General features: G+C 44.4%; 3 protein-coding genes across 5 annotated transcripts in view; 2 read left to right on the top strand and 1 right to left on the bottom strand.

Moving 5' to 3' along the window:
* The window catches only part of znf593 (zinc finger protein 593), a 122,460-nt gene extending 106,117 nt beyond the window's left edge, over positions 1–16,343 (top strand). The window contains exons 2-5 of one of the 2 annotated variants that reach the window (XM_079369581.1): positions 13,995–14,049; positions 14,288–14,495; positions 15,543–15,605; positions 15,738–16,343. In XM_079369581.1, the coding sequence (XP_079225707.1) occupies positions 14,296–14,495; positions 15,543–15,605; positions 15,738–15,864 (390 nt within the window). In that variant the 5' untranslated portion in view covers positions 13,995–14,049; positions 14,288–14,295 and the 3' untranslated portion in view covers positions 15,865–16,343. The other variant, XM_079369582.1, reaches the window with a different exon arrangement.
* On the bottom strand, positions 872–12,707 carry rlf (RLF zinc finger). 2 transcript variants are annotated; one of them, XM_079369578.1, is made up of 9 exons: positions 12,339–12,707; positions 10,376–10,530; positions 9,159–9,240; positions 7,884–8,019; positions 7,578–7,780; positions 6,956–7,092; positions 6,711–6,852; positions 5,609–6,041; positions 872–5,491 (listed from the first exon to the last, which is right to left on the bottom strand). In XM_079369578.1, exons 1-9 carry the CDS (start codon positions 12,516–12,518, stop codon positions 1,431–1,433), a joined length of 5,529 nt encoding a protein of 1,842 aa, XP_079225704.1. In that variant the 5' UTR covers positions 12,519–12,707; the 3' UTR covers positions 872–1,430. The 2 variants fall into 2 exon arrangements, with proteins under 2 accessions (XP_079225704.1, XP_079225703.1); XM_079369577.1 differs by having other exon boundaries at positions 872–6,041.
* Positions 16,344–16,820: 477 nt separating the features above from the next.
* Positions 16,821–22,921, top strand: selenon (selenoprotein N). The gene is made up of 12 exons (XM_079369574.1): positions 16,821–17,520; positions 18,273–18,390; positions 18,493–18,623; positions 19,317–19,529; positions 19,612–19,736; positions 20,047–20,184; positions 20,554–20,635; positions 20,821–21,009; positions 21,094–21,199; positions 21,388–21,500; positions 21,593–21,694; positions 21,816–22,921. The coding sequence occupies exons 1-12, from the start codon at positions 17,329–17,331 to the stop codon at positions 21,981–21,983; spliced, it is 1,677 nt and encodes a 558-aa protein (XP_079225700.1). The 5' UTR covers positions 16,821–17,328; the 3' UTR covers positions 21,984–22,921.
* The last annotated feature ends 624 nt before the right edge of the window (positions 22,922–23,545 follow it).

Here is a 23,545-nt window from a genome sequence, read left to right as displayed (position 1 = left end):
TTAACCCTCTGATTTGGAGTACTGGCTCCTGGCCGTGTGAATCAGATCTGCTGTGGACATCTCTCAGGCTGAGGCAGGCCTGAAAGTCCTTGCACTCCATTACTAGATCTATCCAGATGATCACATATTGATAACACCTCTCTGACTGCAGTTTAAGATACAATAGTCTTCGTTCAATAGAACCATAATTCAGTGCTCTCTGCATGCTTGGGATACGTCCATCTGTGTACATGCATAAAGCATCATGCAGATTATCAAACTACTTCCTTCAGAGGAAAGCTCTTGGTCGAAGAATCTTCAGTTCACTTTCACTACAGACATAACTATTCCTATTTAGAAGTAGTACTACTTCACCATGTAACCTATAAATCAGCCCAAAGTCAAGTTCAATAAGCTGATCAATACTGGCATGTCTTGTTCTGGGAGCAGCGAGGTGAAAATAAAGAAGCCCGTAGTTCTAAGAAAAGAGAGAAGACCAGAAGCGTTTTGTACAGTGATCTACCGCATGATTTATGCTTCTATTTGGACAAGTTTGAGTTTGTGCAAAATGTTTTTTGTTGTTGTAATGGAGACCATATAACATGTCACATGTTAAACTTTCAATCATTTCCAGATTTATAACCAACATCCTACCTGAAGGACATGATCGTGGCATTTTAAAATGTCACATTCTCAAACCAAAACATGTAATCCACTATTGCAGCTTGGTCATCCTTTCTTAATGACAACATTTCAAGACTTAGAGAGAAGTCTACTTTTAGTGGTAAATCAAGGCCTGATGTAAACAGACCCTTGTTGATTATTCACGTCAGCCAATAAGATGCTTCTTCCAAAAAAAGGACGCTACCAGAAAAAGGTGTCACAGACGCAATTTGGAAAGTAAGAGCTTTATATATTGTTTCCACATTTATTGTATTAGAAAGTGTTACATACATGTCTGCCAACACCTGTCCACTGCATCCCAACACTGATTATATAAACTGAGGTGAAAAATAATAAACATGTCGCTTAAGAATTTGGTAATAAGGAATCGACTTTCAGTCACATTTTCACACAACTGGAAAGGCCTTGCAATACGCTACTGACCATTTCTAACAATCTGAAAATCTGTACATTAATCTTGGAGACCTACAATATTTACACGTGTGAGCAAAAGTTAACGAAACAGATTTGATCCAAATGGGTTCATAGCAGAAATCTAAAAACGGTTTATTCTGATTTCATGTGCACTGTTGAAGTTGAATTTTTTTTTTTTTTTTTTTAAATCTTTAAGCTAATGTTTGTAATTCTTCAGTTTGGCAACTTAAAAGAAAAAAAAATAGCAAAACAACATTAAACTATCATTTTGGAAGAAAAGCAAAATACTGATACACAGTTTAAGAAAATACAAAGAAACCTGCTGTCGCTATGTTAAAAGGTGCTCAGGTAAACTAACTTCCAAGAAGGAGTTTGCTGTTAGTGTCTGTTGGGAAGAGGTCCGGCAGCGTGGTGGTGCACACGGGTCTTTCAAGGACCACCACAGGTCTGAGGTACTGAAGCTGTTTAATGGCCAGGTCCCCACACCCAGCCAGAGCTTTGTCCAAGATGGACTTCAAGTTTTGGATCGATGTGAAGTCTCCAGTCAACGTGTGGGGCTTCAGCAGTGGGGAATGAGTGCGTTTGCTGCCGTTGTGAGATATTCCCAGCAGTTTGTTCTCCTTCACAGAACAACTGCGTTTAAAAGAGTCTCGCCGCTTCCCTGCCGCCGCCGCCACCGCTGCCACCTCGCTATTTTCTTTCGGGGCTGTCTCTTGAATGAACCTCAGGAAAGAGGACTCGAAGCCCATTGGTTTATATGCAGTGATGTCAAAGGTGCGCGGAGAAGGGCTTTGAGGCCGAGCGTCTTTTAAGTTTAAAGGCTGTTCAGAGAGTTCGTTTTTCCTTTTAAGGGGTTGGCGGACAGGAAGTGCGGGTGAAAGCGCTGCCCCTTTCAACGCTTTCCCGGCATCCTTGGTGCTTGATAGGTCTTGGAAGCCATCCTCAGCAGTGAGGCGCAGCGAGTACGGAGGAGAGAGGTCAACGGTTAAGGGACGAAGGAGAGGTTTGATTTGATCCAAGCTCAATCGCTCGTCCTGTTTCTGACAGTTTGGTGTTGCTGTAGCGGGGTCTTCATAAAGCACCTCGTCTGCACCCACAAGGACGCCATTTCTCTCAACAGGTGGTGGCTCTTTGTCTTCCTCCTCTGGAAATCCAAGCACCTCATGAGTATCCTCTTCCTCAGGGTCTTTCTTAATGGAGTGTAAGCTCCTGGGTTCTGGCTGCTCCCCCGAGTTCTCTAGCTCAGACTGATACTCCACTTTGTGAACCCCATTGGCGGCGCACAATCCCGTCACTGACGGCCTGGCTGACTTCCTCTGAATCAGCTCCTCGAGCTGCTCGGCATTCAGCACCAGCTTCTCTTCATTCCTCATGATTTCACCTTGACGCATGCGGTGAACCCGAAGATAGTGACGGTGCAGGCTTCCCATGTAGGTGACGACGGAGTCGCAGTCCTGGACCATGCACGGGTAGGCCACACGCAAACATCGGTCTTGGCACATTTGAAGAGCTTCTTCGTGCGATCTGAAGACGTAGCAGTTGAAAAAACCGTTTCTCTTTCTTTTCTCTGTTGAAAGTGCTCTCACCTCACTGTCCCCCTCGCTTGTTTCCTTGGAGTCCGCAGTCTCCTCGAGACTTGGACTTGACGTCTCTGCTTGCGTGGTTGAACCAGACTCCCCTTCCTTAGGACTCTGAGTGACGATGAGCTTCTTTTGGCATCCAGTAATCGACTTTTTGTGCGTGCTCTGTAGACGTACCACCAGAGAATCATAGTACTCATAGTGACTATAAAGCGTATGTTTCTTTAGTTCATTGTCGCAGCTGAACACTCTTGTACAGCCCTCATACTTGCACCTTATAAGCTCCGAGTGCTGCGAGTGGCAATCTCGAGTGTGGCGCGCCAGGCTGCTCTTCAGGTGGTAGACGGCACTACAATTGGCAAAGTGACATTTGAATTGGGGTTGAGGTTCGTCCAGGTTCGGGGGAGACCTTTTCTTGGGAGGCTCTTTTTTGACTTCGGGACATTGAGGGGAATCAAAATCTTTCTCCAGCAAAAGCTGAGATCGATTGTAGTGATGGACCAACTGAAGATGGCGCACCAGGCCTCCCTGGGTGGAAAACGCAGCGTCACAGTTTTTTGCGACACAATGAAACGGTTTGCTGAATTTATCCAATATATAGCAGAGGTTACTTTTGGCGACCAGCCGTCTTGTAGTTCTGACCTGCTGTTGCGTACCGTCTTCGTTCTCCCCCTTCTGCTGATCGTCTTCTTCTTCTTTACTCTCTGCCTCGTCCTCTCCTTCCTCCTCTGACGGAGACTGGCTGTCGACGCTCTGTCCATTTTCACTCGAGTTTTTTGCCTCTTGTTGGTGTTGCATCTTTGGGAACTCTTTCTTTTTGCTCGTCGAGGGCGGAGACATTTGCTTCGACGGGCTTTTGTTGCCCTCGTTGCGCGCAGCGGCGTTGCTTATTCTGTTCAAGAACGTCTCGCTCAGGTTGTGCGCCTGCACGTAGTGGGCCTTCAAGACGTGCTTTTCCCGGTGACTCTTGGAACAAAAATGGCAGATGTAAGGCTTAAAAGACGTCGTCTTCAAGGAGGTCAACCTTTTGGCCTCTTTGACTGAACGGCCGTGTATGGCGTGATAGTGCCGCAGTAAGCTGTAACTCTGAGCGGTTTTAAAGCCACAGCTTTTCACCTCACAGATGTAAGGTTTAGCCGTGGCCAAGGATTCGGCGAGGCCTTCTTCGACGGCGGATGACGTTTCCGTTTTGACCTGCAACTTCTCCTCGAGCAGATGTGAAGTTCCTCTATGCAGCAGCACCACAGCCGGCTTCGCCATGATCGCCTGATGAAGAGCCATTTGTGCTGCGTCGGAGTCTGAGGAGGAGTGACGGGACTCGCTTTGATCACTGTGAGAGGAAGCGTTCAGATCCAGTTTACCAAGCCCCGTTACTAATTCTCTCAGAGCGTCATTTTTAGTCTGAGAGTTTGACGGGTTTGTTTCATTGTTTTTGTGATGAGTGGATGTTTTTCTCTCTTTGACAGCTTCAGCTTGTGGAGACGGGCCTAAGAGATCATTCTCCTCACCGTCTGACTCGGTCTTGATCCCTTTGGACTTGGAGCCCCGCTCTTTGTCGTGCTTGTGTTCTTTGTTCTCCAGTTTAAGGTGTTCCGGGTGGGCACATTTCAGATGTCTCTGGACGTCTCTGGCTCGGGAGAAAGTCATTCCACACTTCTCGAAACCACACGTGAACTTACTCCCGTCGAAGCACACAGCCACCAAGGTCATCGTTGCTTTCTGTTCCTTGTTCTCGGACGTCGGTGAAGAGGAGGCACCGCTTGCTGACGGAGAGTTTTGAACATCTCCATTTACAATCTCTACCGCGTTGTTGGACTTGCTGAGTTGGGGTGGCGCCTCAGCAGCCCTCTTTTGCTTCAGAAGTTTCCTCCGAGCTTTCCTCTGAGCCTCGAAGTCGTCCTCCGAGAAGGTGATGTTGTGCGTGGATAAATGCTGTAAGAACTCCTTTTTGGACAGGTAGTATTTTTTACATTCAGGGCTGACGCAGGTGAAAGCGGCGTCTCTGAAATGCTGTGCTTCGTGGTGATAGATTTGTCCCAGGTCCGAGTAAGTCACCAGACAGCCGTCGAGCTCGCACTGGTAGTTGAGGTGAAAGCCGTGAGTGTGTTTGTGCATGACGAGTTCATTGGAAGTACTGAACTTGGCGCCGCAACCCATGACCACGCACGTGTAAGGCTTATCGCCGTAGTGAACCCTTCGATGTTTGCGGTGATGGTAAGCGGAGACAAAATGGCGTCTACAAAAAACACACTTCTCCCTCTTGTCCCTCATCTGATGGAAGTACTTCACGTTGTCGTCGCCGTTGTGGTCGGATTTTAAATGCACGTACAAGTACTTGGAGTGTTTGAAAACCCGAGTGCATCCGGCCCCGGGACACTGGTACTCGTCCCGGTTCTGCAGGTTGTAGTGTTGCTCGATGTATTCGAATGTGACGTGCTCGTCGTCGTCGCCGCTCTTCTCCTTCCCGCTCTTGGCTTGTTCCACGATGTGCTGCAGCACGTCGGGGTCGTGCGTGGATTTGTAGTACAGCATTAAAGAAGGGTCGATGGTTATCTCGCCCGGTTCAATGTCGTCTTCTTCCTCCATCGGTTTCTGAGCCTCCTCTTTCTTGACGCCGTCCTTGTGCTGATGTGCTCCTCGCTGAACGTGCTGCTTCATGTGAGGGACGAGATCCTTCCTGCTCTTAAACTCCTCCAAGCACACGGGGCAGGGGTGGAAGCTGTCCGCCGCGTGTCTTTTGGAGTGGTGAATGATTTGGGTGTCAGTGACCGCCCTCTTACAAATCTGACAGCGGAACTTGAGTTTCTTCGTCTCCGATTCTCCTCCTCGTCTTTCTGTTGAATTAAAAGACTGTTTTTTATCACGTGGGTCGTGATCATCCAGACTTCCGTTCATCTTTTGTTGAGTTGATTCGACTTTCACAGCGATTTCCTGGGGCTCCGGTTGTTTACCTTGTTCGGGTTTGTCCACTGTCTCGGCCTCCTCCTCCTCCTCTTCCTCGCCGTCCGATTCTGGCGTCAACCCCAAAAGGGACACGCAGTGATACTTCAGAGTTTTCCAGTCCCAGAACTCCGGGTCAAAAGGCCAGTAGGCTTTAAGTGCTAGCAGCAACTCGCAGCGCAGCGAGTTTGGAATAACTTCACTTTCCTCATCGTGCTTTTGGTCTGGGCGTAAGTAAAGCTCCTCAAGGCACCCGAAGGCCTCCTGGCTGGGGCCGAGCAAGAACTCCGTGAGCCGGCAGGCACGCAACACTTCAAGGTCGTCCGAGAGAAGGCCGGACACCATCTTACAGATGGAGATTCTGGTTTCGGAGTCGTCTTGCTTTGGAAGTTGAAGGGCTTTGACACACAGCTCAACCGAGGCTGGGACCCCGGTTTCTCCCGCCTGAAAAGAGAATGATATATAAATCAGCATTAAACAAACAGAAGAATAATTCTTCAAAAAGAGTCTCGATGGACTCCACACCATAACGTAGCATTAAATATGGGTTAAAACCCAAATTAATTGAGTAATGAAAACCTGGTGATTTAAAACGTCCTATCCTGGAAATCTGAACAACAAAACCCTGATTATGACGAGATTTGATTTTTAATGACTTGTTGAACTTTTATTAAAGACAAAATGGTTCATTTCTGACCAACACTTGTTCATAAGCAGGATTGAAGTGTTTGAACGCCTAGATTATTTAAGAGCTGGTCAGGCACGCTGTTGAGTTATGCTAAATGTAAACGTCAATGTTCAATGGACAGATTTCCAACACAGCTGCTGTTTTCAGAAGAGTTTTTTTTAATCGTTTGAACAGTATTTAATACGAAGTGGCTAAACCTCTCGAACTTGACGGCGCAGTGATAGAAAAGTTCAACACATAACAGATGGTCTTTATATTGTCTTCATTTTACAGCCATATGCTGCTCCACATGAGACTTTATTTTTACTACTACTTTCTACTTCCTGTCAGTAGCACACAAAAAAAGATTCCTTATATGTGTAAACGTACTTAGCAAAGTATTCGTATTCTGATTGTAAACTAGAGCGTACAGCTGGCACACTCACCTCAGTCTGAATGACGCGGACCAGGTAAAGCAAGTGTGAGACTGTTTTGGCAATGGCACCTAGCTGAAGGCATCGTTCCAGAAGAGACGTCAGCGATTGGTCGATCCTCCTCTGGAGTTTACTCCACAACAGAGTCAAGTCCCTTTGGATGAAGAGGAAGAAGTGACTGGGGTTAACCACAGATAAAGACAAAGCAAACATGAGATGATGCCCACACACGTGCAGTCCAATCACAGCCCACTCACCAGGAGCAGTAAAGGCTCTGCTGCTGGAGCTGCTGCGTCAGGAACGTTGTGCACAAGATGAAGGCCGTGTTCTCCTCCCCCTCCGTCTCAAGATTGCATGTGATCTCCAGCACATCCTTACAGTCAAGTCTGGATATCTGCACAGGGCGGGGAAAACAATACTGAGTGCAACGAGAACAGCATGACAGACGAAAAAGCCCTCAGGTGCTACTTCATCCACAATTTGGAAATCAGATATAATACTCAATAACAATAAAATACTCATTAAGTGCTGTTTCTTTGGGAGTGTCAAGAGAAAATAATGTGTTTTTACAATCAGTTCAATTCAATCTGACAGAGCAGTTCATAAGAAGTGATCGTAAAGCTGCAGGTGGGTTCACGAATCTGTTAAAGTAGACACTAAAGGTTACCACACAAGAACATAAAGGAGCCGTGTTGGAGCAAAGACGGCTGTATAAATATATCTGCTGGGTCGTAAAATAAAACGCTTATCTCACTCATCATTGTGAACCGCTCGCTTTCATGCGAGTGCAAAGACATTACAGACACTCCAACATTCCTGTACTTCACTATCGCAGCGGGTCAAACTAAGTCTCTGAGGGATCAGCGAGTGCTGCCTTACCTCCATGATGGCTTCTTCGTTGGGCAGCAGGTGACACAGCAGGGAGACGTACGTCTGGCGAAAGGTTGCTTGGTTGGAGATGACGCTGCATTCAGCGCACGCTTTCGCCAACACCACTGCTTTGGCGACTTCGCCCATTTTCTCCAGGTGCTTCACCCGCATCTCCATGAAGCCCTCGCCCTCCAAGCTGATGTATGCATCAACTAGTGAGGAAAAAAAAAAAAAACCTTGGTTAAAAGATGCCGATCACAGGGCAATGTGGGGATAAATCACGTCCATATGAAGTGATGTAGGGAACTTGCAAACCTTCTTCTGTGTTGGTGGGCTGGCCGGTGAGGAGCGAGGTCAGGACGGGGTTACTCCACGCTCCTCCTTCGCCTGTGATCTGCAGTAGAGCTTGGAGGTCTGTGCTGCCATACTGCAGCAAGGTATCATGGGCAATCTGCAAACAACACCAAGAAATGTCTCACTAAACTTCAATTACACTGCTCAAAACTAACGAGTCAGTATTTCTCTTGAAAACAAGAGTCGGCAGCTGTGCAACTCTCCTCCTGTCATGAGGAATATTTAGCAGGTTGCGTGTTTGTTCGGAGCAGATCGACGGTTTATTTTGGCCTCATTTCAGTCTTTGAACTGCTCGTGTCTGGGAATGAAACGTCATCGCTGCTCAGCTGAAGCTGCCAACTTTAAACATGACTTTCCTTTGGTGTCGATAGTGCTGGCAAAGATTTTAACATTTTCTTAATAATAACATCAAACTGGAGTATTTTTGTGACGCCTGCAGACAAATATAACACAGAGTTTAAGAGGGAGCTGGACACATCAGTTCCACCGAGTCTCTATGCTGTTTCAGACGGCCTTACAGTAAATCCTTCAGTTCATATTAGACAATTATAAATACTGTCAAATGTGGATTAGAAGTCACACCAGTAAAAGTTCTGTCAGAGGGAGAAGAAAAGCTTCAACTGTCTACCTGTGTGAAGTTTTCTGTCTACAACATGCAGTTTGTGTGCAGCTGTGTCGCTCCTTCACTTTGTGGAGTCTGCGCTCCTTCGAGCTACAGAACCGTAGACGGAAAGTGGAAGTTGTGCAGCACAGACCTGTAGCTTCATTTGTGGAACAATAAACCAACGTTTTCTGTCAACGCATTATTGTGATCTCGTGAGGGAGAGGGGAAAAAAAAAAAAAAAAAAAAAAAGGGTGAAAAGCCTCATCTGTGTCTCTCGCAGCACAGCGTGCAATTCATAATGATGAGGAGGAATTTGGAATCGTGTCTCGTCACATGCAGAGTGCGATGGTGGCGGCTGCACTCGTGGTAATGACGGCAGCGTGTCAGCATTTGATACTGGTATATTTATAGCTGTAGTGTATAACACGCAGACAACTTTTAAGATGAAAAACAGGTATTAAAAAGTGCGTCTTCTAATGTGACACTTCTTGAATCTTCATGTTTCTGAAGCGTCGTCACACAAACGGCGTCTGATGCTTCGGTAAAATGTCGACTTCATTCACGATCACTTCCCCTCCAGGATTTAAAAGTGTGTAACTCGTCAGCGAACCATGTGATGAACGGAGCTCTACCTGAACAGACTGATGGAACTGAACCCAGGCTTCATATGGGATTTCATTCTCAGGCACCGACAGCAGCAGCTCAAAACAGCTCCTGAAAGAAAAAAAGGAAACAAGATCACCACCGATTCCACATATGAGGATTATTCTGAAAGCTCCATAGTTAACCAAAATATATCAATAAATACTGTAGAAAAACTGATCTCTGCAAGTGTGAACTTGGGCACGTCTCTACTAACACCGATGTTAAGGTTTGGTAAGTTTCTGATGCTGAGAGCTCTGCATTACGCTTCTTCGAACATCGCCATGGTGACAGCAAGAACAGACAGCACACATTCTCTGTATCTAATACAAGGCATCAATTAAATGCTCTTCATGCAAGACTTTTTATTCAGCTTAGCAAGGAACTGGAACAACTGTCTAACCAACCTCATTTATGTCACATCAGCAAATTCCCTCAGACGGCCTGAACCCCTCTAATACATCTCAAAGCACACGGTGGATCTCAGCTCATCCACAGTAACAACCACACCTCTGTCTGTCAGTGTGAGCTCGAGTCCTTCGTATGATGAGTCACTACGGTTGATGAGTTGGAAGAGTTGCAGCTTTGAAAAGAGGCTGAGGCTATTTGTTCCAGGAGCTCAAACACATCGGAGTAATACACGACTTTAGAAGCAAGGGCAGAAACGACACCGACCTGACAGAGGTTAGGACGCAGCAGATTGAATAAAGACGCTCAGTTCATGTAGAGCCTGTAACGTGTAGCACAGGATTAAGACTACATGAGGCAGAAAGTAAATGGTGGACTTATGCTGCCATGTGTCATCGAAGAACCCGACCTTTCAACCTGCAATCCAAATTAAAATGAAACAACACAAACAGCTTAGAGTGCAGACGAAATACTTTAACAAAACTAAAACCAGTGTAACGAAGACAAAACACTGAAAACAATGCTGTTGTTTCTTTTGACAGGTTCGACTGGACTTTAGAATTTGCTTTATTATCCCTGAGGGGAAATTCTTTTCCACTATACAACACATTAAAGGGCTGCACGCCGACAGAGGATGGACAGGTGTGACGCACGGTATGTTAGTGTTGTCGCAGCTGAGCAGGCTCTCCTCTTTGTATTGAAGGATGTGGAGATTGTTTAGTGTGCGTGTGTGTGTGTGTGTGTATATGTGTGTGTGTGTGTGTGTGTGTGTGTGTTATAGACTTGTCTTAGTACTTACAACGCTAGTCTCTTCAAAACTAGGGCCACTCTGTCGGACTCTGCTGTGAGGTGGGATCGGGCAGCAGCAAAACAGTTGATGGACAAACAGTAGACCTCGAGCAGAGGAAGACCATGCTCCATGGAGTTCCTGCTCCCAGCATAGTGCATCAGTGCCTAAAAACACAAACACACAGACATTTGAATCATCACTATGGGCAAAGGTTAAAGACCGACCATACTTAGAAAACAGCAAACACATGAGATCATAGTCTGGATGAACCGACATGGGGGAGCTCCTAGTCTGTACCTGATTGATCCCAGCTGACACTATGTCTGGGTTGAGGTTCTCTTGATTGGGTCTGAGGGGACTTGACTGTACAGCATAGGGTAACGCTGAAACCCCAAAAGTGAACCAGCGTGCACCATGACAAAAAAAATTTTTTTTAAAAGGCAGAAGGAGGAGGGAGTAGGAGTTGTGGATTATCCTTTCCATGTATCAAACTTCAACTCATAACAATACCTTTCCCTTTAAAAAAAAAAAAGCAACCTTATTTTAGTTCCATAATTAGAACAAAATTAAAATGGTACAAGACAATGTGAAAATGCAGGGGGAAAAAAGTTCTGATCTTTTAATCGTTCCTCATCTTTAAAATAATATTGTCTTTGCTGTGTGTGTGTGTTTATTTTTGTTGGTGGTGGTGGGGGGGGGGGGGGGGGGGGGCAGTAGTGCAACTGTACGAAGACACCCATGACGATCATCATTACTAGCATCCTCCCAGGAGTCCCATTTGCACAGACTACAGGAACCTCGCTGGTGTTGGTGCTCAAGTCTACAGAGGCACCAGATGCCTCAGTCTAAATATACGGCATCCCCTCCGAGGGAGCCAGAATATGCTCTCATGAACCTCAGAGACCTCTTTCAATGTGCTGATTACATCCCAGGTGCTTCCGACTTAAACAGAAATAGATGCAACACAAACCTTACACGCTTTGTTCTAATCAACCAGCATCTAAAAAACTTACTCAAGATTACAAACTTGACAAAAAGCTCCCTTTTTTCCTTCTTAAGGATGCATGTGCATTGCATCCTTAAGAAACCAAATGCACTGTCAGTGTGAAAGGTAATTAATTATCCCTCTTTATCTTAACAGCTTTGCTTGTTGTAGTTTCACTTGGCGCTCCTCTCAGGTTATACATCCTGAAACTCAGACTAAAGCTGTGAGAATAAAAGTGATACTTAGTTTCTAGATTGTGGAAACTAAAGTTCCTATCCCCACAGTCTCTTGACATACAACTGCGTGTATTACCTTTTTTTCTAATCATTTGGCATCATGACTCTGGTGATTGGATTAATTAAAGAGTTCATGAGCTGCTCAGTTGTTGATGACACCGCAGCAGAAAAAAAAACATTGTCAGGTCTGTTTGAACACTTCAACCCAGACCTACATATCAAAAAGAAAAAGTGAAACAGGTGCAGGACAGACAGAAAACAACAATCCTCCTCTTTTTTTGCAGTCACTGTTGCTCATTTGGATACACAAACACAGACGCCGCCCCGCCCAACACACATGCAATCACGCACAGTATGCAAAAATATTTGCAATGTGTGCATGCAAATATTTACAGGATTACTGTTTGGCAACTCGGCTTTGGAATAAAACAGAGCTAATCGTTTTAATTTTAATGCTTGAAGCTGCAACACACCACCTCTGACTACCATTGTAACGTTGCATTGACATTTACCTCATGACGGCTGTGTTGCTTTAGCATTAAAATTGCATGCGTGCGCAATTAGGTGCAAACCCACTCACGGTGCAGTTGCTCCCTGCTTGCACACGAACTATAAACTTGGTCTGACGGGGTCAGCAGCCGTGAAAAGCTTTGCTGGCTTTCGGGGCAGCGAGAAAAACAATCCTTTTTTAGTGAGCTAATGCTAACGCTAGGCTAGCATTAGCTCCTCCGATGTTGCATGTACACATTACCTGACAGAAGTTGTCGCAGTACTCCGTGGAGGATGCCGTGGATATTTCCTGTTGGCTAAGGACGTCTTCGAAGGCTCTCAGGGTGGCCAGCAAGGTTTCCATCGCCACCAGGGTGTCCTCGGCCGTGTCCAGGGCCCGGTCGCTCCATTCGTGCTCCGGTTCGACATTACTCTCCGCCATCTTCCCTCTCCGCCACGGCGCGTATGCAGTGCAGGCGGACGCTGCCTTCAAGTGCCGTCGGAATTGTTAACCACGTCAATTTAACTTCCTCTTTAAAGGGGACATATTATACCCCCCTTTTTTTACCTTTTCAATCAGTCCCTCTGTGCACTAAATGAAACATCTGTACTTTACTTTTCAAAATATAACTTGAATCAAGCACCAGAGAAGGACACTGTAGAAACCAACTCTCTCAGAACACTCTGTTTTGGTGTGTGTGTCTCTTTAAATGCAATGAGCCCGCCCTGAGTTTTTATGGTGGACATTACTCTTCTGTAGCAAGAATAAAAATGGCAGACTTGCATAAAATTTTTACTCTAGTCTGGAGGTGGAGTCCATCGGTGGACATACCAGGGGATGGGAGGGAATTTTTTTTCACCAGAATCCAACTTTTGATGTCACAAACTGAGAAAATTTGAAACTGAGCCTTTTTCTCAGTGTGGTAAGACTAAGGCAGACCACAAACAAATTCAAATTTTGTGGGTCGATTGACACTCAGGTTACCCAAATAAAGAACATTGATTCAAGTTGTTCCTGTTATTTATTTATTTTTAAAGATCACAGTGAAAACAAACAAACAAAAACAAGATTACTTATTGATTTTAAATGGAAAATGGAGCTCGCACTGTACAGCGCTTTTAGTCTTAAGATGAAATAAGATAATCCTTTATTCTTCTTGCAGATGGAGACATTTACAGTGTTACAGCAGCAAAGCAGGATAGCAGAGAAAATCACACAGTGCAAAATTTATTAAAATTAAAAATGTAAGAAAATGCATAAAAAATATAATTTAAAAAGAGCCTGTAATTTCAAGATGTAAGTCTGCATAAAGTGTATGTACACTATCATGCACACAGTGCATATACGGATGGACATGTTATTGCACAATTTGTCCCATAAATGTTTATTATTTAATTGAGGCAAGGTATGCAATTATTTTTAAAAATGCAATCAAACAGTTGAATGGTTTTTTTCTCCTCTAAGATTTATTGGGAGTCAGTGTATCACTATATAATATAATTAACCTGACTTTTGTGTTTTGCAGATCCTGGTTGACCCATATGGAGGTATTACTTTCATTGATGAGGCATCGATTACCATTAACGACAAAAAAAAATAATGATGTGTATTTTTTAAGAGCTTTAATCTGATATATTGCATACTGACATTATTCAACATTTTACAGGTTTGAATAACACCTCATATGAATAAGACAATTAACAAAACAGGGATAACGAAAGTAAAATAAACATTAACATTATACCAGGACTCTGACAAGGTATTAAATTAAGTTCTTTTTTTTCCATTTTAAATGCACATCTCACAGGTTTAGCAAACCACATTGGATATTTTATATATTGTATATTTTGCCTTCATTTTTTTAAGCGGTGTTTGGCGCCCTCTTCCGGTCAGGCTGGGAAGTGTTGGATTTTTTTTCCCCTGACCCGGAACTGCTCGAAGTAAATCCATCCTGTAGCCCCACGTGTTAAAGGTAAGCAAAGCATCTGTGAATGTGTTTTTAGGAGTAAATCTGCTGCATCACGGGTTTTCCTGAGATTAAAGTAAACTTTGTAAAAAAAAAAAAAACCTTATTGAGAGGCACATGTAGATGTCAAACGTCGAGGTCTGCAGAAATCCTGTTCTTCCGTTTTCTAGTCACTGTAGGCTACAGCAAAGTAACACAGCGTAATCAGCGGGTTTGATTTGTGCATGTCTCTGACTTACTGAAGTATCCAGCATGGGGAAGTCCAAACAAGTAGGAAACCACAAGAGTGACAAGAAAAAGAACATCGCAAAGACATGGAAGACCAAGCGCAGGACCAAAGACCTGGACGAGATCCACTCAGACATGAAGCCTGAGACAGCTGCCAAGCTGCTGCACCAGGAGGTCGACTACGACGTGACAGGATGTGCACAGCACTACTGCTTACACTGCGCGTGAGTTTAACTTTGAAAGCTATTGGATCTGGACAAAATAAATCTTGTCATTACTTCATTAAATGTTTGATGTTAACTCACTGTTCCTGGAGTCAGTCAGAGCTGAAACAGTTCAGTTTTGTCTGGAAACCAAGGACAGCTTAGAGCAGTGGTGTCCAAACTTTTTTTCTTGCGGGCCAAAATTGTCGCGTTAGAATCGCTCACGGGCCACAGGGGTTTTTTTGTTTGTTTTTTTCAAATATTGGAAGGAACTTTTTGTATTTTGACCTCTTCAAAAAATAATGTAAATACACAATAACTAATTGCAGTGGGAAACTGTTGTGTTCTAATTTTTTGGAAAGAATAGTCAGGCTTTTATAGGTCTCCCTTGCTAAGATGAAAAAGAACGAAATATGCCATCTGATGAGGCCTGGGGCCAAAATCTTCTGATTCTTCGATTTGAAGTCAAGGGCCACAAAAAATCTACTCAAGGGCCACAAATGGCCCCCGGGCCGCACTTTGGACACCCCTGGCTTAGAGTCTCAACAAGTGTTCCTGATATCTGCAAGGATGTTTGGGAGAATTTTTTGTTGTGGTTCGCTCCGAGCTCCGAGACGCCACAGATTATTCTAGGTGGGTCAATGTGACACGACCCTGATTACATGAAAAGTCAGGGGGAAGTCGTGCTCTGTCTTTATTTAGGGGATGCAAGAAAAAACGTAAGCTACCGCATGTCTAGTTTTAGTTAACTGAATTGTATGTGAGAGCTGCAGTACTTCAGAATCAGATCTCTTCTTCAAAAGAGAGCCCTTGATTCAGACAACTCTGAAATAAAAAAAATAAAACTACCCTCAAGAAAAAGCTTGATTTTTTTTTTTTTTTTTTTTTTAAAGTATTCAGAGAAATCATGAAGTGCTTTTTTGGCAGCTGCTTTGATGTGAAAAGACTTTCAGCAAATATAACCAGGACTGTATGAATCATAATTACTAGCCCACCTTCTAATGCAGTCCATATGACAACATTTCTTTGGAGTTATCATTTAACAAAGTGTCACGTCATGTCTTGCAGGAGATATTTTGTGGACATGAGATCCTTAAAGGAGCATTTCAAAACAAAAGTGCACAAAAAAAGGTAAGGCACCATCTCCGTCTGCTTAATCCATGTTGTTCACTCGTATATTTCCTGACTGTACCTCTGCAGACGAAAAGCAGCACTGTGACCTTGAACGCCTCTTAAGCTCACTCTGCTTCTTCTACCATCCAGGCTGAAACAGCTCAGAGAGGAGCCGTACACCCAGGCAGAGGCAGAGAGAGCAGCAGGGATGGGCTCCTACGTCGCTCCCAAAACAGTCGAAGTGAAGACACAGTCTATTGAAGAGGACATGGACTAAGAGCGGCACTCGTTAACACAATGGACTGATAAATTCAGTACAAGACGTTTTCACAAGCCGGATAAAGCTTTTTTTGTTCTGGCCCGTCACAAATGTTTCGACTTCTGTCACCAGAATCAGATCAAACCATGTAAAGCAACATGTACCGATGTAAATAGTGAGTATGTGTAGATCCTAATAAACCTGGAGAGAGAGAGTGGATTTTACACGATTGTGTTCATACGTGGCTACATGTTTGGTATCAGAAGACTTTTTAAACCTTGAGAAACCCGCACACTTCTTAGTTTTCACCTGAACTTGTGTGTTGTTTTAGTTTTTGTTTCCAGCCTGAGGCCGAGGCTGAACTGTCAACTCATTTTCTCCATGTTTGTTTTCAGAACACTGGAAATGTTGATGTGAAATAAGCACATTTGTAAATCCTGTTCAGGTTATTTTATTTATACCCATATTCACCGGCGCCCCATAAAATGTCATTTTAAGTTGTTTATTTTATTTTTGTGTCGGAGATTTGCCCAGCTCACGTGAGCTTAAGTGACACCATGAATTAAAACGCTCCAGGATCAGAGTGCATCGCAGGTTCCTTCAGACAAAACAGCTTATCTTCTTTTCTAAGCTTTTGAGGCAAAAATTAGTGAGCTGAAACCCTTTACACTTAAACAGCCTTTTATGTTCTTGCACACCTAGTAATTCTTAAAATGAAAGACAGATGAAGACAGGCAGACTTTGAGGCCATAAAACATGTAATAAGAATATAACAAAGGGATCCCGTCTATGGTTTAATTTACAGCAGATGAGTGATTTGTTTTTCACTAGTAAAGGTCGTAAAAAAAATAGACAGTCAGCTATCTTGGCAGAGAAGCCTATAATTGAAGCGTGTTAGCAGACATTCCTGGGATAAAATAGAGGGTACTGTCCCTTTAAATTTGACTTCAGTGCCAGCGACTTCATTCTGTCAAGTAACGTGGAGTTTGAACTGTTTGAACGCACTTCCGCTCATTATTTTTCAAATTAAAATCCTTACGTTTATATCAGGAAGCCGTAAGACATTACTGTGGAAGGGAAACATTTTTTAAGAAGTTGTTAATGTCTTACTGTTACATTTTAAGATTAAAACGAGAAATTAGGAGACCGAGGCTAGCCGAATTCAATCACACGACTTATATTTTGATTCTGAAAACGTACAACATCCGGTGTTGTATCGCATATTACTTCTTCGCTTGACTCATCTGAAAAACATCCGTATGTGTTCGGACCGATGTGGGAAATAAGAAATCTGTGCTGCTAGCCTGCAGCTGTCGTAACAGCCGAAAAAGACGCACCGTCGCCGGCTACAGGAGAACAAGAACAGTCGGTCCAGCTCGGGGTGGGAAGTGGACTCTTACCGACTACTACTGGAGGATTTGTTTTTGGGGATGTTATTTGACCACAATGTGCTCATCAAAATAGCCGAGGTGGAGGTCGAGGATGGCCGCAGACGTGGATAAAACAATCACAGAGGAGAGGAGCTCAAATCCGGCTCGGGATGGGCAGCAGAGTCCGGCCAGCTCCGGATCCTGGATCTCCAAGGCGCTGTGGACTCTGGTCTTAGTTGGTGCTGTCCCTGTTTTCGCCTTTGGCATCAAGTATTACCAAGACACCCAGCTCCTCAAACGTCATGTGAGATCCACATCTGTGCACACACACACACACACACACACACACACACACACACACACTTATTTATTATAAAGAAGAAGTCTAAACTTCTTAATTTTGAAGACAGCTGCTGATATAAACATGATGATGACTCAGAAAATTACTCTTTAAAATGACTTATTGTTATGTTTTATAAACCTGAATTACTGTAACATTACTGCCGAAAGATTTTCTTCTGTGTCAATCTGCATTAAAAGCTGGTATCAGACATCTGTCGCCACTAAACACCTCATCTGCAGTTTTTCCACGCCTTGGTGTTTTATTAGAGGGTGGGTCTTTTGCCACAGCTGGTAAAAATCCACCCTCTTGTTTAAGCTTCTCTCTTGTTTGGGTTTTCTCCACATAGTTTTGGTTGCTTCCCTGCCCCCTTCTCCCTCCATTGTACAGGCGTTTGTGAGCACGCATCTGTCTAAGGGAGGGTGGTCTGATTTAATACATGTGTGAGGAATCTGTGGTCTGTGGGGCTGATGTTTATCCAAACAGCACCGCCTAAGTTGACTAAAAGCTCTAACACAAGGGAGGAACTGAATCAATGTGTTTGCATCGTTCCAGATAATGATTCACAAGAGGAGCTTTTATTTCTAAGACATTTGTGCTTCATGTGATGTGATGGGACGGCTCACTGTCCCAGTTTTAATGCTGCATTCAAAATCTCTGAAGCATGTGAAATGGTGGGGGAAAAAAACAAAAACCACATGTGCCCCTCCAAACAGGAAGCGAGTGTCCAGACACTGGGTGCCGAGGGGCTTTTCCTCTTCTCCTCCTTAGACACCAATCATGACCTCTATCTCAGTCCGGAGGAGTTCAAGCCAATCGCAGAGAAACTCACAGGTACACCCCGTTCTTTAAGCATCTTTCAACTCCATCTCCTCAGTCATCCAAGTCACATGCACTCCAATATTTACCACTATTCTTGTGGCTTTTGTTTTGAAGGAATTACTCCCCCAGCGGATTATGAGGAGGAAGTGATCCATGACCCCAATGGAGAGACTTTAACCCTGGAGGCAAAAATGCAGCCTCTGCTGCTCGAGTCCATGACGAAAAGCAAGGATGGTTTTCTCGGGGTAAGACAGGAACAAACGACAGCAGGTTTATTCATCCTCACTGCTGTAACATTAAATATAGACTTTATTCATCCCCCATTCAGGGAAATTTGTTTGTTTTAGCCGCTCAGAAAAGAGAACGAGAATCAGCGAAAAGTTTAAAAACGAAACATCCATTATCTATGCGGCTTTTCACGGGAGGCTGGAGCCCATCCCAGCTGTCATGGGCGAGAGGAAGGGTACGCCCTGAGCTGTTTGTCAGTCAGTCACAGGGCTGACATGGAGACCGACACATTCACTGTGGACTGTGGGAGGAAGTCATAGAAGCCATGCATGCACAGGGAGAACATGCAAACTCCACACAGAGACCCGAGGACCCGAACCTTAGACCTCCATAAGAAATGAATTCAACATTTCAAGATTCAAAGGGTTCAATGTCATGTGGACAGTAGGAAACATGTTTCCCTGTACAATGAAATCCTTACTTTGCTGTCCACAATAGCAAAATAAAAATATTAATTATAAAAACATTCATAATAAAAATATTCATATAAATACAAAAATAAGGCAATGTAAAGGCAGTATGGAGTGCAAAGGTTCCTTGTCCCAGTCTCTGTCATGTGTCCTGCATTTTTTTACCCAAGACAGAAAAAATAAAAAAAAAACAGCATAAAGATTCTGGAGTCGATTGTTGATTACATCCTGCTCCTCCAGGTGTCTCACAGCTCTCTGAGCGGGCTGCGCTCGTGGAAGAGCCCAGCAGTGCCTTCTTCTTCCTTCTCCGCCGGCCAGTTCCGAGTTTTCCTGCCCCCGAAGAACAAGGTCCAAGTAGGAGACACCTGGTGGGTGATTCCCAGCGAGCTCAACATCTTCACGGGTTACCTGCCCAACAATCGTTACCACCCTCCCTCACCGAAAGGCAAAGAGGTACCGTGACGACTCCTTTCTTGTCTGTCGCCACATGCGGCTCCACTTGTGATAACCACGCTTGCTGTCGTCCCCGCTGCAGGTTCTCATCCACTCCTTGTTGAGCATGTTCCACCCTCGGCCTTTCATCAAGTCACGTTTCGCTCCTCAGGGCGCCGTCGCCTGTATCCGTGCCAGCAACGACTTTTATTACGACATCGTCTTCAGGTGAGGTGACCTTCTCTGTCCTTTCAGCCCATCAACTACTTCATTATGCATCCTTTACATTAGTGCTGACGAGTAGACAGCACAAACTCTCAATGTTAATGCTGATGTCGTCCCTGGCTGGCTGCCATATCTTTACTCCTCAAAAAGAAGTACCATGATGTTAGCTGGACTGACAGCTCTTGTGCTATATGCATGCATAATATATTCAATGACTGTTTTTCATTGACTGTTTAGCATCAGTCTGGATCTGTAATGTGGATCATGAGGAGGCTGCTCTGCTCTTTCTGACTCAACACGTTCTTGTTTGCAGGATCCATGCAGAGTTTCAACTCAACGATGTTCCAGACTTTCCCTTCTGGTTCACCCCGGGGCAGTTCGCCGGGAACATCGTCCTGTCCAAAGATGCATCTCATGTCCGCCATTTTCACCTCTACGTCCCCAGTGACAGGTGCGCCTTCAATAAGCACGCCGACGACTTTTTTACTTTTCAGAATAGATTATAAAAACACTCCGCACAGTACAAGACAGACAGGGTCATCATAAGAGACAAGATGGTTTACGTTCTAAACGTTCATAAAGTGTGGTTCTCTAGACTTCTTCTGAGTTTTTTCAATTTATTTTGGGGCTTTTTGTTTTTAATCTTAGAGACAGGACAGCAGAGTCAGAATTCAAAGTTAGAGAGAGATAATGGGGAATGATGTGAAGGAAAGCAGTCACAGGTCAGATTCGAACCCAGACTTTTTATATATATATCTCACCTTAAAGCACTAGCACCACTTGGTGTGAAGTTGTCAGATACTGAAGCTCTGTGTTCCAGGTCTCTGAACGTGGACATGGAGTGGCTGTACGGGGCCAGTGAGAGCAGCAACATGGAGGTGGACATTGGATACCTGCCTCAGGTACAGCTGCAGCGCTGTTGATGGAGAGAGAGAGAGAGAAGCTGTTCTCAAACTGGCCACATGACATTTTTGTGTTTCGCTGTTGTTATTTTATAGGTGTTCTGTTTGTCTAAGTATAAAGAGCTGCTGTTACCTTCAGAAAAAGACACTTTGCTTTAAATGCTGAGCTGCTGTCGTGTCTCCAGTTAGAGCTGCAGTCCGCAGGTCCCTCCACTCCCTCGGTCATCGTGGACGAGAAAGGCAACATCATCGACAGCAGAGACGGCAGCGTGGAGCCCATCCAGTTCGTCTTCGAGGACATCCACTGGAGCGCGGAGATCAGTCGGCAGGAAGCCGCTCGACGCCTGGACGTCACCCTTTACCCCTTCAAGAAGGTGACGGTCACGGACGCGTGTCTTCTGCACACTGTTGGCTTGAACGCAGCCGGTTTCATTGTCGCCATCGTGATGTTTCCTCAGGTGTCCTATCTGCCGTTTTCTGAGGCGTTCGAGCGAGCTGAAGCCGAGAAGAAACTGGTGCATTCGATTCTCCTCTGGGGAGCTTTAGACGACCAGTCCTGCTGAGGTGACCTTTAAAGTTGACTTCATAGACAATAAATCACAACTTTAACCACCTTGATTGAGTTAGTGGTTTCAGTCTTGGGTTGACAGGTTGAGGTTGACAAGCTTATAATTTAGTCCTTTGAACAAACCGTTGTATTTCCCCTGTGAGGTTTTTTTAACATCTCCCTCCTTTCTGTCACTCCTCCGCAGGTTCGGGGCGAACTCTCCGGGAGACAGTCCTGGAAAGTTCGCCCGTCCTGGCCTTGCTCAACCAGAGCTTCATAAGCAGCTGGTCTCTGGTCAGAGAGCTGGAGAGCATGCAGGTGAGCAGTCGGGATACAGAACAGAATATGCTTTGTGTACTGTGTATGTCAGAATCCAATCCTACTGTTGTGTGCTGTCGTCTTTGAAACAGGCTGATGAGCAGAACAGAGCACTGAGTGAAAAGGCCAAATTACACCTGGAGAATTACAACTTCCCCGTCGAGATGATGGTGGCACTGCCGAATGGAACGATTGTAAATATTCTTCTCTTTCATCAGCTTCCATCTGAGCTGGGATCAAAGTTTTCTGTCAGGTACAAACAGAAAAAAAAAAAACACCCTCAGGCTTTCACTTCCCTCCTCTGTTCTGCTCTAGGTTCACCACATCAACGCCAACTTCTTCCTGGACCAGACGGCCATGAAACCAGAGGAGGAGGGAGCAACTTTTAGCTTTTCTGGCGGCTTCGAGGACCCCTCCACGTCCACTTATATCAGCTTCCTGAAGGAGGGGCTGCAGAGAGCCAAGGAGTACCTGGCACAGTAATATGTTGTGCAGGAAATGTGGATCATTCTTCTGGGTTGGGATCCGAGATAAGGAAAACACTCTGACACGAATGTGGGGGAAGCTTTTTCTGATCAGTGTTGGCAGCTGGAAAAAAAACAACAACACTTTGCCTTCTATTCTCTTTGTTACTATTTATTCGGGCGTCTCTCGTGAACCTTTTCTACACAGTATGAGTAACGTAACAATCAGAAACATTTAAAGTTAATGTCTGTGTCAGTAAGAAGCAAACACCTCACACACATTATGACCAGCCGTCTGTGACTGCAGCTGCTGACTAATGTTAAGACAAATCACACGTGCATAAACGCACATCGCAACCATCCACATGCCCTGATTTATTCTCTGGTGTTGCATGTGCAATATTTAATCACAAAGGGATTTTTTTTTTTTTTTTAAATGCTGCTGACTGTACCCAGAAACCAAGCAGGAGCGGTTGTTGCCTCCAGATGTGTTTCTGCAGCTTGTGAAGACTTTGCCTGAAAGCTCACTCGGGGGCCGGGCCGTGTCTGATGTTCTTGCGGACGCTGCTGGAGGACGCACCCGCTTCTGACTTCAGGGGACAAAAGCAGCAAAAAAAAAAAAAAAAAATCTGATGAGTGGACTGTGGCACATTAGAGGACGTATTTGTTTTATTTTGTTTAACCAGATGTTGAATATTTTTGCAGATGTTTCTGTTTAGTGGATCATCTCACCTTGCCAAAGATCATTGTGTGTTATGTTTGCTGTAGCTGGCGTGCAGCTTGCACAGCCAATAGGATGCTTACCACTCGGTTTTATTTATTCAACTCGGTGGAACCAAAATGTTGCAAAAATGTTACATTTGTAAACTGCTATAGGGCCTGTTTATTTTTATTATAATCTTCTGGTCAAAACGACGTGTTGCTCTTGTGTTTCTAGTAAAACGGTAAAAAACTGGATCAAGCAGTGGCTATTTCTTCACATTAATCTTCTTATGTTACAGTTTTCTGTCAAACAAAAAGACATGTTCGGTCTCCAGGCTGTCGTCTCTGTTCTCAGTGTTAATAACAAGAAGCACACAAGCATCAGAGACACAGCTTTTAGAAATAGTGACGGTGAAAGTTGTGGAAGCCCTGAGAGGTCAGAGTGAGAAGAAATCTGACTGTGACCTAAAAGGCTCCCAAGAAGAACACAAATCACTTTACACACATTTATTCAGGTGCAAAGGACAAACGTTTCTTACGTTTCTGCGTCTTCCATAGAGGGTTTTAACTTTGAGGAAGACACGGGACAGGAAGTGATTGGTGTGCTGCAGCACTTTCTTTGGATCCTGCCTGAGAGAAGGAGTCCACTGAGTGTACATGAGTGTTCGTAAGGCTTCAGTATGATAGAAAAATAATACTACAAAGAATGAGGCTTGAACTGCTCCCACAAACCAAGGAATATATGATCCTGCCTGAATAAACACTTGAAACATGTTTCTCTTCATAAGAAATAAAATGAACTTTTTTTTTTTCCACAAAAACTCAAATTTAACGTTTAGAAATGATCCCTGTGACCGCATTTTTTCTTTCTTTTTCTTT

The sequence above is a fragment of the Symphodus melops genome (genome assembly GCF_947650265.1).
Source record: "Symphodus melops genome assembly, chromosome: 19".
Classification (NCBI taxonomy): Eukaryota; Metazoa; Chordata; class Actinopteri; order Labriformes; family Labridae; genus Symphodus; species Symphodus melops.
Note: the sequence above shows the minus strand (reverse complement) of the source record. Positions and strands in the feature narration are given on the sequence as shown.